Source organism: Magnolia sinica, chromosome 17 (genome assembly GCF_029962835.1).
Source record: "Magnolia sinica isolate HGM2019 chromosome 17, MsV1, whole genome shotgun sequence".
Lineage (NCBI taxonomy): Eukaryota > Viridiplantae > Streptophyta > Magnoliopsida > Magnoliales > Magnoliaceae > Magnolia > Magnolia sinica.
This window is the reverse complement of record NC_080589.1, coordinates 55,539,380-55,555,688: the sequence shown is the minus strand read 5'-3', so window position 1 is coordinate 55,555,688 and position 16,309 is coordinate 55,539,380. Positions and strand designations below refer to the sequence as shown.

At 38.3% G+C, this 16,309-nt stretch overlaps 1 protein-coding gene across 2 annotated transcripts in view; it reads right to left on the bottom strand.

Annotated features, from left to right (window-relative positions):
• LOC131231876 (ras-related protein RABF1) overlaps positions 1-16,309 on the bottom strand; it is a 64,095-nt gene that overhangs the window by 18,531 nt on the left and 29,255 nt on the right. For both annotated transcript variants that reach the window (XR_009164549.1, XM_058228214.1), the window contains exons 3-5: positions 9,130-9,213; positions 8,849-8,943; positions 8,435-8,540 (exon numbers count right to left, since the gene is read on the bottom strand). Coding sequence is in view for 1 of the 2 variants with exons in the window: in XM_058228214.1 (XP_058084197.1) it covers positions 8,435-8,540; positions 8,849-8,943; positions 9,130-9,213 (285 nt within the window). In the remaining variant the exon portion in view is untranslated. The remainder of the gene's footprint in view (positions 1-8,434; positions 8,541-8,848; positions 8,944-9,129; positions 9,214-16,309) is intronic.

Sequence of the window (16,309 nt, the reverse complement as noted above, 5' to 3'; positions counted from 1 at the left end):
GAGTACAAGTATCAGTGTTATGTTAGAGAGTATCTTCACTGGCATCATTCTACTATGACCTAGCATAGTATTGTTGGTTTGTGGAGTAGTAGAACCATTTCTAGCCTAGAGATGGAGATGATGATTCTAAGCCACCTCGCAGCTCTATGTGGGTTTGAACCACAACCACGATGGTTCTGAATATCGATATCGGTCGGCATATCAGCCCGGCAGAAAAATGATACAATAGGTGTCACGTATTGATATTGGGGCCCTATCAGCCCGTATCGGTCAAATTTTTTTTAAAGCAAACAATATAGAAAGATATTAGAAAAATAGGAAAGAAATGAGATATCCAATCATCCATCTTTTTTTTTTGTGTGTGTTTTGATCATGTATTCAATGGTGTATCGGACCATTCTTTGATGAGAATGTTGTTTATTGATTTGACTCGTTGAAGGTCAACTAAATGGGCCCTAATTGAACGCAAATCAAGCATGATTTGGTGAACTAGGGCCCATTACATTGAAATAAAACAAAAAGAAGAATATGTATATGTGTGTGTGTGTATAGTTTACCCTTCTTTCCGATTTTTCCCACAATGGTCCACTTCACTTCGATTTGTCTAATCCCATTCAAATCATTTGTTTTGATCCCAAGATAGGTCTACATCTTGCCTAAAATGAGTTTTTAAGCTTCCTCCATGGTTTAAATGAAAAAAGGAAGAGGAAACATGAGTGACATTTTTGGGGGGAAAAAAAAATTCAAATCAAATTTGGGCTTTTATGAGCGTATCGGCCAATGGTCCACTTCACTTCGATTTGTCTAATCCCATTCAAATCATTTGTTTTGATCCCACGATAGGTCTACATCTTGCCTAAAATAAGTTTTTAAGCTTCCTCCATGGTTTAAATGAAAAAAGGAAGAGGAAACATGAGTGAAATTTTCGGGAAAAAAAAAATCAAATCAAATTTGGGCTTTTATGAGCGTATCGGCCCTGTATTGGTGCCGATACGCCCCATATTGGCCGATACAAGCCGATACAGGTCAGTTATTTCGTATCGGGCTAATACGATCCCGTACCATGTATCGCCTCGTGCCGATACGGATACAATACGGCCGTATCGACCTATACGATACCGATAATCATATCCATGACCGCCACACACATTTTTCACAAGTATATTTCTAAATTTCTAGTTCTTTTGCTTTTAAATGTATTGCTTGTATTTCCATACATGTCTTCTTACATTTATAAATTATATGAATAAATTTTAAATATACATGAATCAGTTCAGTCAGATAGTGCATAGATTAGGACCCTATACAAAGGAAACATGTTGTGTTGATTTTTTTTGTGGTGTTTTGATTTCTATGTATTTATGTCATTTTTAGCAATTCCTAAGGTTTCATTGAAAAATTTTATCGATTTTCCAACATTTGCCCATGTTTCCCAATAACAACGATACATTACGCGATACAACCGATATATCTCATGCGATAATTGATACGTATCCATATCCCGAGCGTGCGATACATTACACGATAATGATATGGAAAACATTGGTTGGTATAAGGTTTAGATGATGAAGATGATGATTTATAAACGATCTAATTGGTGAAAAAAAAAAAAAAAATCTAGACCTCATTATTGTGAAATGGCAATAACTAAGTTTTTGTTAGATTTCCACGACTGGGATTCCAAGCTAGATTCACCCTTGTATCTGTATGTAGTGGTGCATGTGCCTGTATTAGTCCATGTAGTAGAAAACCCTTTTAGGCATGCCATACACTCATATTTGTATGTCTTGCACCATTTGATTAGCATATGCAGGGAAATCATATTTCCCATGGAGTATCACTTAGTCACTTGCCTATGATTTTAATCTACAAAGGTTCCTACCTATGATTTCATGATATTTTTAAGGACAATGAAATGAAAAACCTCGTCTATCTATAACTTCTTTGTGTGTGTGTATCGAGGCACAATACAAACACGTGTGTGCTAATCTTTTCAGAGAGACCTGGGAATCATAGATACCAACAATCCAACATACTCCCTTCCTCAACCCTCCAGGATCTAGGCAATAGCTATATGAAGCTCAAAGCGATGCAGCAACAAATTCAGGTACGAGAGTGGGGAAGCATATCTTTCAAAATGTAAACGAGTATAAATAAGTAGGAAGCGGTTGCGGGAGCGGGAGCGGGAGTGGAGCCTAATTAGAAGGACCTTGCAACTAAGATTTAGACTTCATGTTACGTTTACTATAGTAATTAATGATTTATGTACGGCAGTATGGGTTCCTTTGGATGCACTATTCAATTGAATCCAAGGTTTAAAATCAAGGTATCAGGTATTGTATTGTTCACTATCATGCAGCCCCATATCGCCTTGTATCACCCTATTTTAGGCCAGGCCTATAAAGTTGTATCATTCATGAACAATACCAGTACGTACTGGGTGTTTGATGCAGGACGGAATGATCTAACATAATATGTTGTCATGAAATTAAAAGAGAGATTAACTAGAGCAATGGAATGACAAAATAAAACTAATTTACCATAAATTTAGAAATTTCATATCCATGACATGTCCAAATTTAAGCTTATAACAGACCCGCAATGCAAATCTCATAAATTATTGATTAATCAGGACCAATGGAAGATAGAACCCCCATCCTAGCATAGGGTTAAATCTGAATTCAATGGAAATCATGTCTTGTAAGAGTTTTGACATGTCAAGGTTGTTTAAAGGCTGGAGAATGTGGGAAATGGGTTTGGAATATTAGGGTATGGAACGTTAGGGTTGAGGTTTTGGGAGGAGGTTTCGAGTTAGGATTTCAGATTTTGGGTTTAAGAAATTTAGGATTTAAGGTTTCTAAAATTGGGAATATGAGTTTTAAGTGGTGAGAATTAGGGATTTATGATTTGGACAATGAATTTTGGACTTTGGGAATTTTAGGGTTAAGATTTTGGGGAGATTAGGATTAGGGTTTTAGAGATTTGGGGTTAGGGTTTTAGGGATTTAGGGTTTTGAGAACTAGGGTTTTGAAAACTAGATTTCGATGGATTAGGGGTTGTAGAAAGAAGAAGAATGAAGGCTTGTTAAAAGAAGGAAAAAGGAGAGATGAAGAAGGAAGAGAAGAAGATGTGAGAGAAGACGATAACTTGTTGGTGAGAGAGAAAAGTAGAAAAGATAACTAAGGAATCGCTTCCCGTGGTTTTGCACCACCAATCCAATCATAAAATGAAAATTTATTCAATCACAGAGCAAAAGGAAAGAAATCTCTTTCATTTATAACATCCATATTGGCTAGGGCGGGGATGTTCAACCCTTTATAGTCTCAGAAAATACCTTTTACAAAAAGGTGCTCTCACATAAGATTATCAACATCAAGACGCTTAAAGAATTAAAAGTTATTCCTAACTCCCTAATCTCAACACAAATATGAGTCATACCAAAATCACGAAGCATGTTAAAAAAAAAATTAAGCAACTAAACTATTTCGTGGCCGATGAGGGTCCACGATCAAGATGTCTGATGATGATGATCCAACCATCAAAATGGTCCACAGTCAAAATCCAATGGTTCAATCATTATGTCCATTCGATCCAATGGTTTGATGTGCCCATCAAGATCCTATATGCAGCCTACATGCATCTTCCCAATGTGGAGTCTTCAAAGATGCATAAACATGCACGTGGAGTCTTCAATGTGGCTAAGAATGAGAATTGGGCCAAGTGGGCTCCATGTAATGGTCGTCTAGCCATAAGGAGACTGGCTCAACCCTCCTCTGGTATGTTGCGATGTCCTCATCAGTGATACATACTGGTGTTCAGTGAAACTATTATATATTTTTCCCTTATTATGCATTGGTTTTATAAGCTTAGATGCGCTTAATTGATCTAATTACATGTGTTTTTCTATGCGAAGTGATTTGGAGAGCTAAGATAAAAAAAATTATTAAAAAGAAAATTTAATACTCAAAGAATGACCAAGTGAAGATTTGGAGATTTGGAGGTGATTAATAAAGAATTCAAGTATCAAAGATTCAAGAAAACCAAGTACAAAAGAGGGAGAAAAAAAAAAGACTCGCTAAATCACAAAGTGCGATAAGAGAAATAACCAGTCGTTCGGTCCTACCTAAGGTTAGTTCAGTCCAACCGAATGTACACAGAACAATCCAGTAATGAACTGTGATTTTCAGAGTTAATTCGGCTCGACTTTAGGTCCGACCGAAGCCATGTTCGGTGCCACCAAAGGGAGGTTCAGTGCGACCTGAGGGAGACAGAGACTACATATAGATATTGAAGAAATTTGGCTATAGCCGAGAGACTAATTTGGTGCAACTGAAACAAAATTTGGTGCGACCGAACCATATAGTCGGTGCGACCGATGCGTAATAAAAGTGCGTAAATTTGAAGTCGGTTCCAACTCGGTGTGGATTTTTCCTATATAAAGGGGCGATTCTAGCTTTTCTAGGTACAAATTAAGGTAGAATGGATAGAGTAAGGAGTTGTGAAGCATCTACAAAGTCCTCCTCCAATCTTCAGTTTTATTTAGATTTTTATGTTTTTCTTTTAAGTTAATTGATATGTGGTTTGAATGAAGATATATTTTTAGTTTACTTTGATCCATTGTCGACTCCGGGTACATTGGATGCTTAGGAAAGCTGAGGATGATTGATTACATATTTTGCAAGGCATTGATCTGTAAAATTCATTAATCTATCGTAGACTAAGTGCACGATAGATGCTTTGAATTCCCTACGATCAATACTTTGGTGCTTTATGTAGAAACAAGTTTAATTGAAGTTCAAATCTATTTTGGTATGTGAATGATAATTTAATTGCACTATTATCCGGCTGAATAGGATAGGACTCCGATTCTAATTGAGTAATCCAATTGAATCAAGTGAATTAAACATTAAGAAATAGTTATAAATGGATCATTGGCGCTCTAGTGTTTTATCTATATTGATTTCTTTCTCAATTACATCATTACCTCTTAATTCAATTTCCATTAGTTAGTTTAGTTCTAGTTCTAAAGTGTCACACAATCACAAGTCCTTGTGAGTATGACCTCGGTTTCATCAAGTTATTACTACATCGCAGCCCCGCACTTGGGTTGCCAACCCTTGAGTTCAATCAATTGGTTCTAGATGATACTTTATACCTTCATTGAATCACGATCATGCATGTAACAAAGTGGAAAACCCCAAATCGTGATTGGCTTGGCATTTGGAATGAGGATACAGATTCCAAATTACTACACCTTCAAGTTGGGGCTGAATGAAATGTAACTACAATTTGAGGGTGACTACCTCAATATGAATGATAGGAAGCATCATTATCTTTTCGTTATTTCAACACGAATGAACTGACTGTTCACAGTTCCATTCACTTGTGCTATGCAGCTTAAATGTCCTTTGATCCTCTCTTTGTGGATCAAGTCCAGAACAATTATTATTTCAGTAATTTGAGGAATTAGCTAAGACTGGATACAGTGCTAATAGCTGCCTTCTCCTTAGAATACTAAGTTGCACAAACCTTCTACAAAGGCACTGCTCCTGTTTCAAATCATGTTTCAAACTGTATATACCACACTCACCACAGTGTTAAGCTAATTAATCTGTCCATCATTTAAGATGTTTGTTTAAAATGAAAAAAGTGCAGAATTCAGCAAGTATTCACCTCCAATTCCAATCACAACCATAGAGGCCCAGGCATAGCCCAAGCCTGGCCATGACCCAAAACTTCATCCAAACCCCTGAAATTTAAAGAATTGAACCCGAAAGTGAACAAAGATGGTGTGGAACCCAACCTAACCCAAGGTTGGGCTCCACAACCTTCTTTCCTTCCTTTTTTTTCTACCTAGAAGGCAAGAATTTTTTAAGCCTAGAAGGCAAGAAAACTTTTCCATGTCCCAGATGTTCAACGACAAAAAAAAAGGGCCTTCGACATAGGGAACTTTGTCAGCGTCCAAGGCCAGATTTTGGACCAGTTTCAAGCCTTAATCCTCAGGTTTCTACCATCCAAATCCTATGATCTATGGGTCCATCTCATAGCCCATCAAATACCATGCCAATGTACCTAATGTTAGCTCATTCTGGCCAATGGTCGTGAAAATACAATTGAAATACCGAACAGTGTGTATGATCTATTTACTATTTCAGATTGTAAAATCGACCCACCTTGCGGACCTGTATCTTCCCGACCGTAGGAATTTTCCCTCCAAACCAAAACCATTAGTTATCCCATTGAAGTAGCCTTCTAACAAGCTATAGATAACCCAATTTCGACGTCCAAGCACCAAGAATGCTCAATCATCCCCATTTCCTTTAGAACATCCCTAACCTTCTTTCAAATTATAACTCTTCCATCCCTCTCCTCTGTAAATAAAAGCCCCTTACTCCAAGAGAGGGGGTGCTTCTTGAAAATTCCAAGTCCTATAACCTCTCTAGGAGTCTATACCTTCTTTGTCATCATACTTAGCTAAAATTCTGCAAGAGAGAAGAACTTAGAAATATGAAGAAAGCAAAGGAAAGATAAGTTCAAGACTAAGAGCTTGGCAAGCTCTTCTCTCTAGAGGCTAAGGGGTACAGCTCTACTCTTAGGAATGTTGAGCAATGGTGTCCGTGGTATTCCCTTGTTCTTCTTTTCCCAATTCCCTTTTCAAGATCAAGCAACAAAGCAAGACCCTCCTTAACAAGTCATATCTACTTCATCAAGGAGTACCATCACAAGTACAAGCTCAGCTACAAGCCAAGATCAATCCACCAATTCATTGAAGCAAGACCATCCAAGAACAAACTCGGCATATTCCCTCCTCAATTCTCTCTATTCCTCCAACTACTAATTTTTCTTTTGCTTATTCTTGGGGACCAAGCAACCGTTTGTCAAAATACCAATCATTGGAATCTCATTCTCCTCGAGTAGAGACCATATCTTTGCAGGAGAAGTAGGGTTTCTAAGCCCTTGCCACTCCATAGCTGTGGTCATCCGGAAATTTGATGCGAAGACTAAGTTGGAGTCAATTCCTCAAAATCAAGAAGTTTACGGTCTTTGATTTTGAGAAACAAACAAGGATACTAATGAGCCTTGAAACTCGTGGCGACCCCAAATTTGACAAATCCAGCTCTAAAAAGCCAGTAGAGCATTTTTGCAACGTCGACAAAAACTCTCACTCTGATTCCCGCTCCCACTTCCTAGTTGTTTGTACTGGAAAACATTTTGAAACAAATGCTTCTGTATTGCACCTGAATCTAATGTTCCTTTCATTCAAGCTTTTTGCAACTATATTCTAGCACATTCTAATATTTTGAAACAAATGCTAGCCTACTCCTTGACCCCAATGTCATGTTGCTTTCATTCACTCTTCATACAACTATATTCTAGCACATCATAACTATACCAGCTCCTCATATATTTGCATTTGAGTGTGACGGGAATGCAACAAACTCAGGAACGCAAGCAATAAGAGGATAATTCAAGATGCTAACAGACATAAACAACTAGGAAGCATAAGCAAGCGCACAAGTTTGAAGCAGAATTGAAAGCAGGAGTAGCATCCAGGTAGAACGTTCATCTGACTAATTTCTCTTCCTCTTCTATTAAATTTTCCCATCATTGTTTCACTAAAGCAACATCAGCATTAGACATGGATAGAAAGTGTCAGATACAGTGCCTCTAGAGTAAGATCTTATGCATGATCCGCCGCTGACTCAAGAAACCGATGAAGTTCGGCACAGGCAAATATTTAAAATGGTTAAATATCATATTTTAATAAATTATTGTAATTATTTGTAGGTAGAAGTTTCACAAAAACAAATAGTGATAAACCAAAAAATCAATACCTGTACTATATATAACGAAAATAATCTGGCTGAGGTTTCCCGGAAATGCTCAAATTAAACTTTTAGAATCATACAACCTAGGAGAGTAGCATTTCAAAGAGAGCACTTTTGTTATACCTCTTAGAAAGTAGGTGTTCTCTCCCTCCCTCCCCCACACGTCTCACATGACATATGACAACATGGCACGTGTGCTGGATCCAAGACATTTATCAGGTGGGACTAACGTGACAACATGGATATGGTTCTGGATCCAACCCATTCATCAGGTGGGACAGATAGGAAACATACCTGACCCAAAAATCAGGCAGCTCAATATGTGCCCAGTTTTCATTGAATGGAATATGTCATTCTCTAGTTTATATGTAACAAGTATCCAAATATGAAAGCTAAATAAATAATTAACAATTAAAAACAAAGTTTTTATATGAGCCATTTCTAGAAGTGTTGGAAAAGATGACAAGGAAATACATTCACAAAGCACAATTTCAGAAAAATGCATGTACTTGTTACATAGTATTCAAAGTAAAAGGGGACAAAATATAAAGATGTTCAACAGTTAAGAAGAATTAAAGAGAACCAGTTCTAGAACAAGAAATTACCTTAACCCAGTACTGTGCTTTATTAAATGACTCAGGGCTTGTTATATCATACACAATAACTGCCACAGCTGCTCCCCGATAGTAAAGAGGCGCCAAAGCAGCGTACCTAATAAATGGCAGCCAACATTAGATACAACTAAGAGTTGAAATAAAACAGCTGTAGATATCTTCACAAAATGAAAATGAGATCATTTGGAAAAGAAAGCATAACCCATTCTGCAATGAACTTTGCAAGACTCTGAAGAAGGACAACATACATGAAACACGAACGAATAACTTTTTCCAATCTAAAATGAGCATACTTCTAAACCTCGACTTAAAAGCTAAAAAAGCAGAGCTTATGCAACAATCAGGATTATGCTGATGATAGATGCAAAGATGCCATGGATCACCAGAATAGTTTGACCATCCTACCTCTCCTGGCCAGCAGTATCCCATATTTCAAACTTAACAGTTGTAGAATCTTGCAAAGCTATTGTTTGCGACAAGAATGATGCACCAACAGTTACCTGAAACCCATTGACAAACATAAATTACTTCCAGAAAATGAACTGCCGCAGATCATTTAGAAAAGAGAACAGAAACTTATGAATCTAGCACAATTCTAGAAAGTAGTGTTCAGCCATCATTCAATTACAATGGATCATATTCAAGTTCCATGCCAGGTCAAGTTGACTTCTGTATGAAATATTTACCTTGGATGTTGGGTCAAACTGCCCACGGACAAAGCGAAGAACGATGCAGCTTTTACCAACACCTGAATCTCCCAACAGCACCAACTACATACATACGTTATATAAAAAAATTCAGCGACATCAAGATGTACTTACCCAATGAATAAGTTACATGACCAAGCACATGCTGACGCACGAGAAATATTTGAAAGCAAATCTAAGAAAAATGTAAATGCACAATTTCCTTTATCAATATTTAATAAAATATTGGTCCAAAGTGAATCTCAATACAAGCTCATCAAAAAGACAAATGTTAGAAAGTTGAGCATCTAAGTGTCATTATGTCACCGTCATAACCATGTCCCAGCTATTTGAAGTCAGCGTTATGAATACCATTTCTCCAATCAATAGCATCTAAGGCCCTATCATTGGTAAGAAAACAAACCACTATGTCCTTCTCACTCCCTAACCCCATGTACTTTTAGGTCTTTGATCTACCTCTCATTCTCTTCAGGCCCTTCAACGCTAATATATGTCCTTTACTAAAGCCATCTCCAACCTTCACTGCACATGACAATCTCAATCTACTCATTAAGAAAAACAAAACAAAAAAAACAAAAAAAAACAAAAACAAAAACAAAAAGGAGAAAATAAATGGAGGAAAAAGAAAAAAAAAAAAAAATTTGACCATCTCACTCCCATGCTGCTTTTGATGACTTTATTCTTAATTTTATCATTTCTGGTTTTCACGTTCATCCATCTCAACATCCTCAAGTCCGCCACACTCAAATCTCTGCTCATGCTACCTTCTAGCTGTCAAACACTACCCTACATAGCACAAATAATCAGATAACTCTGTTTCAAAATTTCCCCTTTAAGTTTAATAGTAAACAATCATGCAACACTCCTAACTCCAAAGGCATGTATCCAATTCATCCAGACAAATCCAATTCCATTTGAAACATCCCCATGAACCTCCTCATCCTCATGAGTAATAGAAACATGATAAGGAAATAGGTTTTTGTCTCTAGACTTAGATATTTCCCCCAAAGCCTTGAATTTAGCATTTGCCCTTCTCTAGTCTAATCAACCAAGAAAACGCCACTCACAAACAAACATAAACCAAGGGACCGCACACTCTCCAGTACTGATTATTTCATTTATAACTAGTGCAGAAGGAAATGGCTTGTTGAGGACACCTAATGAAGACCCACTGCTATTGACAACTCATCATTCACACCCTAGGCCATTCTCACTCTTGTAACAGCACCCTCATACAGGTCTCCAATGATATCAATATATTGTACTTGGACCCTTCCCACTTCAACACTCCTCACATGACCTCCCTGGGTACTCAATCATATGTTTTCTCCATCTTAGTTGCAGGATCCTTCCAACTAGTTGTTCCCGCTTCGAATAGCACTTGAACTTTCCCTCTTGCTCTTGCTTCCTACCTATTCATACTTGTTTACATTTTGAAACGGATAGTTCCTGCTCCTACACTAAACCTGGTGTCTCTTTGCTTTGCACTTCGTGCAACTATATTCTCCACATCTATAAAAATTATGCATAGATTCTTCCTCTTCTCTCTATATTTTTCCACTAATTCTCTAAGTAGGAGGATAGCATCAATTCTTGATCTTTCTAGCATGAAGCAAATCTGATTTCCCGACATCTTTGTTTCATGTCTTAATCTTTCTTCCACCACCCACTCTCAAACCTTAACAGTGTGCGACTCATAAGTTTGATGCTCGATAGCTGATGTAGGTTTGTGCGTGTCCTTTCTTGTAAATAGGTACTCACAATGCTTCCCCTCTATTCATCTGCCATTGTTTTATCTCCAAAATTTTATTGAGGACGCTAGATAACTTAGATAAATCCAATTCTCCAAGTATCTTCCACATTTCTATAGGTATACCATATGTGCCCACTGAAAAATCTGAATTTTGACTTCCAGGATCTCTATGCATCCATGATCATGGAGTTTAGAAGCCAAAATTGTCACATGGTTTGAGCTTGTTGGCATGGATTGTGTGTCTGATGAAGCCTGAAGGGAGCATCCATGATCATGGAGTTTAGAAGCCAAAATTCTCACATGGTTTGAGCTTGCTGCCATGGATTGTGTGCATGATGAAGCATGAAGGGAGCTTGGTTCTCCGTTTCCTCTCTCAATTTCAAGCACTCTACCAAGATGAAAAATACATGTGCAAATGAGAAGTTGCAAAAAATCATACGATTACGATTCGAATCATATCGTGTACATGCCTATATGAATCACAGCCAAAAATCACAAATCTGTAATAATCGTACTATGTTGCCCGAATCAGATCATATTGTACGATTATCATATCGAATTGTATGAATCGTATGATAATCATGAACCACAAATGGAATCGAATTACATAAAAATCATTTTTTTCATTTTTATACGTTTTTTCCTTCCCGTTTTTCCCCTATTGCTGTTAGAACATGTAGAAAGCCCTTCCCTACTAAAAATCCTCATTTTGGTCTTTTGAGAGAGAGAGAGAGAGAGAGAGAGAGAGAGACGAAGGAGCTTTGGGGATTTTGATATTCAAAAAACCCACACAAACACACACATATATGTATATATATACATACAGAGAGAGAGACAGAGAGAGAGAGAAATGATCACCTACGCACCGGTGCGCAAGGACTATATGCACACCTCCTCATAAGCGCGCGCGCGCGCACACACACACACACACACACACACACACACATATGTATGTATGTATATGCAGAGAGAGAGAGAGAGAGAGAGAGAGAGAGAGAGAGAGAGAGAGAGAGAGATGATCACCTGCACAGACTATATGCACACCTCCTCATAAGCTCCTAAAATTGGAAATACGGAGACTCAAAAGAGAGAAATTCTCGAAGATTTCTCCTATCCTAAAGTTGGAAGCGGATTGCCACAAGAAATTCTTGTGCTAGGAAGCTAGGTGGGGCCCTCCAAGATGTTTGTGAGAAATCCAACCCGTCCAACATTTTTCCAGCTTATTTTAGGAGATGAGACAAAAAATGAGGCAGATCCAAAACTCAGGTGGGTCATACGAGAGGAAACACTGGGGATTAAACTACTACTATTGAAAGATTCGTATGGACATAATGTCTTGTATCAAACTAAGTTTTTTGTATTTTCAGTTCATCACAGTGGTAATGACCTTATAAATGGTTTGGATGGCATGTAAACATCAAGGTGGACCCAGGAAGCTTTCACCAATAGGTATTTCTTTCACCACTTTTTCTTGACATACGGCCCACTAGAGTTTTGGATCTGCCACATATTTTGTCTCATGTCCTAAACTGAGCTTGGAAAATGGATAGACAAGGTGGATTTTTTACAAACATAATGTTGGGCCCCACCTAACTTTCCAGCGCACAAACGTCCTACGAAAGCCTTTCAAAGGCAATCCACCTCCTCTGGACTCTCTCCCGCAATTGGAAGGGAAGTGGATTAGGTGCAGCCCTAGCCTCACCCAAGACGGTGCAGCCCTTTCTGTGGTGCCCACTTTGTATTGTTCTATATCTACACCGTCCACACATTTTTCCTGATCACTTTAGGTGATGAGCCCAAAAATGAATCACATCCAAATCTCAAGTGGACCATACAATAGAAAAAAAAATGGTGATTGAATGCGGCACCATTAAAAACTTCCTACAGCCAACCATAATGTTTCCTTAATGTTTATGTGTCATCCAACCTATTGATAAGGTCATATAAACCAGGATGAAGGGAACAAAAAAACAAATATCAACTTGATCAAAAACTTTTGTGGCCTATAATAAGTTTTTAATGGCCAATCACCACAATTTCCTATGGTATGGTCCACCTGAGATTTGGATCTGCTTCATTTTTCGGCTCATGCCTTAATATAATATGTTAAAACAGATGGACAGCATGGATATAGAATACATATGATGGATTGAGATCGTAGACTATTATCTGATGCTTTTTTTATTCATGACTAGCATTCAGTCCAGCATATCATTGCATCATGGTTGATAAATCTGTCCTTATGGATGCATCTTATAATATATAATACAAACATAGATATGTGTAAGGTGGGAATGCCACTTATATGCTAGATGTGTGTGCATTGTTGTTTGTCAGCATGAACGCACAGACTGCATTGTTCATGTACATGAACTAGTTTGCATGATGTGCAAACATACGTACTTGCATAGAATGCAGCTGCAAATGTATAATGTGCTTGGATTGGTTTACTTAGATTGTGAATGTACTTGCACCGATTGCCTGAGCTGGTATTGTGGTTGCATGCACATCTAGTACAATGACACAAGTGCGTACATATGAGGATTTCTTTTGGTGTGGAACAAAATTGTTGGAAGAAGACATCAAGTTGGATGTTAGAACTAATTCCAGGGTACATGCACATTGTTGAGTCCCAACTTGTTTATACGGCCCAGTAATGCTCTCTTCCAAACTTGGGCTATTATGGACCTAAATCCACAAACCAATTCATGGAAAATGTCAGTTGGCAGTCGTCCATCACTGCTTAGACCATGTTTGATTGCTGAAAGTCGGGATGTCTATGGATCAGACATTGCTCAAATATGGGCCTCACTACAAGATGAGCAACAATGAATCATCCATGTTGATGATCCAGATCTTGGTCAAAGGTTAAATTGGTATTAGGCTCCCCATAGGGCCATTCTTCTAGAGCCAAATTGAGCAATGACCTGGGCCAAATCTTGAATATGGACAATTTTGCCCATCTAATCTGGGTTTAATCTAGCCATTGAACAAAAGGCACTTTTTGGATTGGTTCATCAAGGGCAGGATCATATGGCAGTCCTTGAGTTCAAATCAGGGGAGTGATGTTAGTCATCAATGTGGCGTTAATAGACAAAGCTTTTCAACTTTGGACTCCTGTGTGGGATCCGGTTCTCTCCATGCATGTCTAGGATGACATGAAGTCATGTCTAAGTTATTTATGACAACGTTAGGCCAATGAAAGATCACTGTTTGGTACTTTGGTAGGATTCAAGTGGTGAGAAGTGCTTCATGTTAAGGAGAAACCACTTGCATGTTATGGTCTCAATCCAACAAAAGTGATAACAATGATTCGCAACGACTCTTGCTAGATAATGAGATTGGTCCATCATCCCCAGTCAATCGGATTTTGGGTAGCATGATTCTACACATGATCTTTGGCTTCTTTTCATGCTAATTTTAGATGAGATAAAGGAACTAATACGTAGTATGTTGTTGCAATTTCAACTTTCGCCATTCCAACACAAGCGAACAGTATACATATGCTGACCTGTTGAAATTACCAAAACTGGAAGGAATTTGTACAGATCGTATTAGGATGCAAGAACTTAGACCTAGGATTATGAGTAGACAGGCCTATAAAGCCTTCTAAATCCAGTATGGATGTAGAAAAGGAGAAGTATGAAAAATGGGACCGTTCAAATAGAATGATTCTCATGATAATGAAGCACTCAATTTCAGAATCGATCTGAGGTGCAATTCTTCAAAAGGAGAAAGTCAAAGAATTCCTCGTTGAGATTGTTAAGTATACTTTTCAACAAAAATTACCACTACGAAGCACTTGAAACAGAAAATTTTGGGTGAGCATATAACGAAAATGTCCCATGCATCTTTCAAGATCATAGCACTAAATATGGACATTTCTGATAATCTTATTGTTCACGTTGCTCTAAATTATCTACCTAAGTTTGGGCTATTTAAATTAATTATAGCACAAAAAAGGATAAATAGACCCTGACGTCTTGAGAGGTCTACCCATAAGCGTGGTGAAGGGAGTGGAGGAGGGGGGAGTGAGATAGGGCCGAATTGGTGGGAGTTCTAAGGGTGGTGGTGGGGAGGTTAGTAAGCGGGGAGGATTATGGGGTGTGGGGAAGAGCAGTAGCATGTGGTTGCCAAATCTACCTTTAGATCCAAGGATGTACAAAAAGGCGGGGGGCCACAAATGAAACTAAAGGAAATGTGAGGAAGAAGGTAGGGAAGTTTATAGCTAAGGTTTTTTTATCTATAATCAAATCCCCACAAATGCCGTAATGAGCCTGCACTTCAAGAATATGATAAGTGAAATGTAGCATGGGAGTGAGGGTGTGTAGTCGCCCATGCCCCGTACGATCATGGGGAAGTATTTGGATGATGAGTACGCTAAGATAAGGCTTACGTAGATTCATATAAGTAGTCATAGGAAATGTATGGCTGCACCGTCATGCATAACAGTTGGACCGGACCGACGAAGATATCGGTCATAAATTTTATGGTCTGCTGCAGGGGACGGGCAGTGTTCCTAAAGTCCATAGATGCCAATAATAAGATTAAAAACACAGACTACATTTACAAACTAGTGCACAATGTCATACAAGATGTTAGGATAAAGAACATTGTGCAATTTGTTACGGACAATGAGAGTACATTTGTCAAGGTGGGAAAGGATATAATAGACAAGTATGTACCGGACCCCTATGCAGCCTATTGTATTGATCCCATGCTGGAGGCGATCGGGGATAGGCCGTCAGTGAAGGTTGTTATTACTAACATGCAGCTTATCACGACCTTCATATAAAAACCACACATAGTTATTATCCGTGATGTACGAGAGGTGTGGTGAAGATCAGTGTTCGCAATATCCCAAGATTTATCCAATCTGTCCATTCAATCTAGAAGATCATTTTAGGGCATCAATCATAAAAAATGGGACCTTTTTAAGGCTAAAGTGGATCACACCACATGAAGCAGTGGAGATTGAACGCTTACAATTGATAACTTTTCGGTAGGAACAAGTTTTGGATCAAGCCGATATTTATTTTTTACTTTCATTTAGGTCTATGTGACCTTATGAACAGGTTGGATAGCCAAATAAACATCAAGATGGGCCTTACAACGTTTCGAACAGATTAGATGGCAAATAACTCAATCACCTCCATTTAATGTGGTGTGGTCCACTTGAGCCTTAAATCTACCTCTTTTTTAGGATCATGCCCTAAAATGACCTGTCAAAATGTATGGACGACGTGGATAAAACATATATAATATAGTGGGCCCCATACAGTCCCTAATAGGTCCGTTCATCTCTTGCTAGGTACCGGTGATGCCCAACTTGGGTGAGACCTTCGAACCAGCAATGTGTTGGGACCCCTGACTATAGGGGCCACCTTGATGTATGAATTGTATATC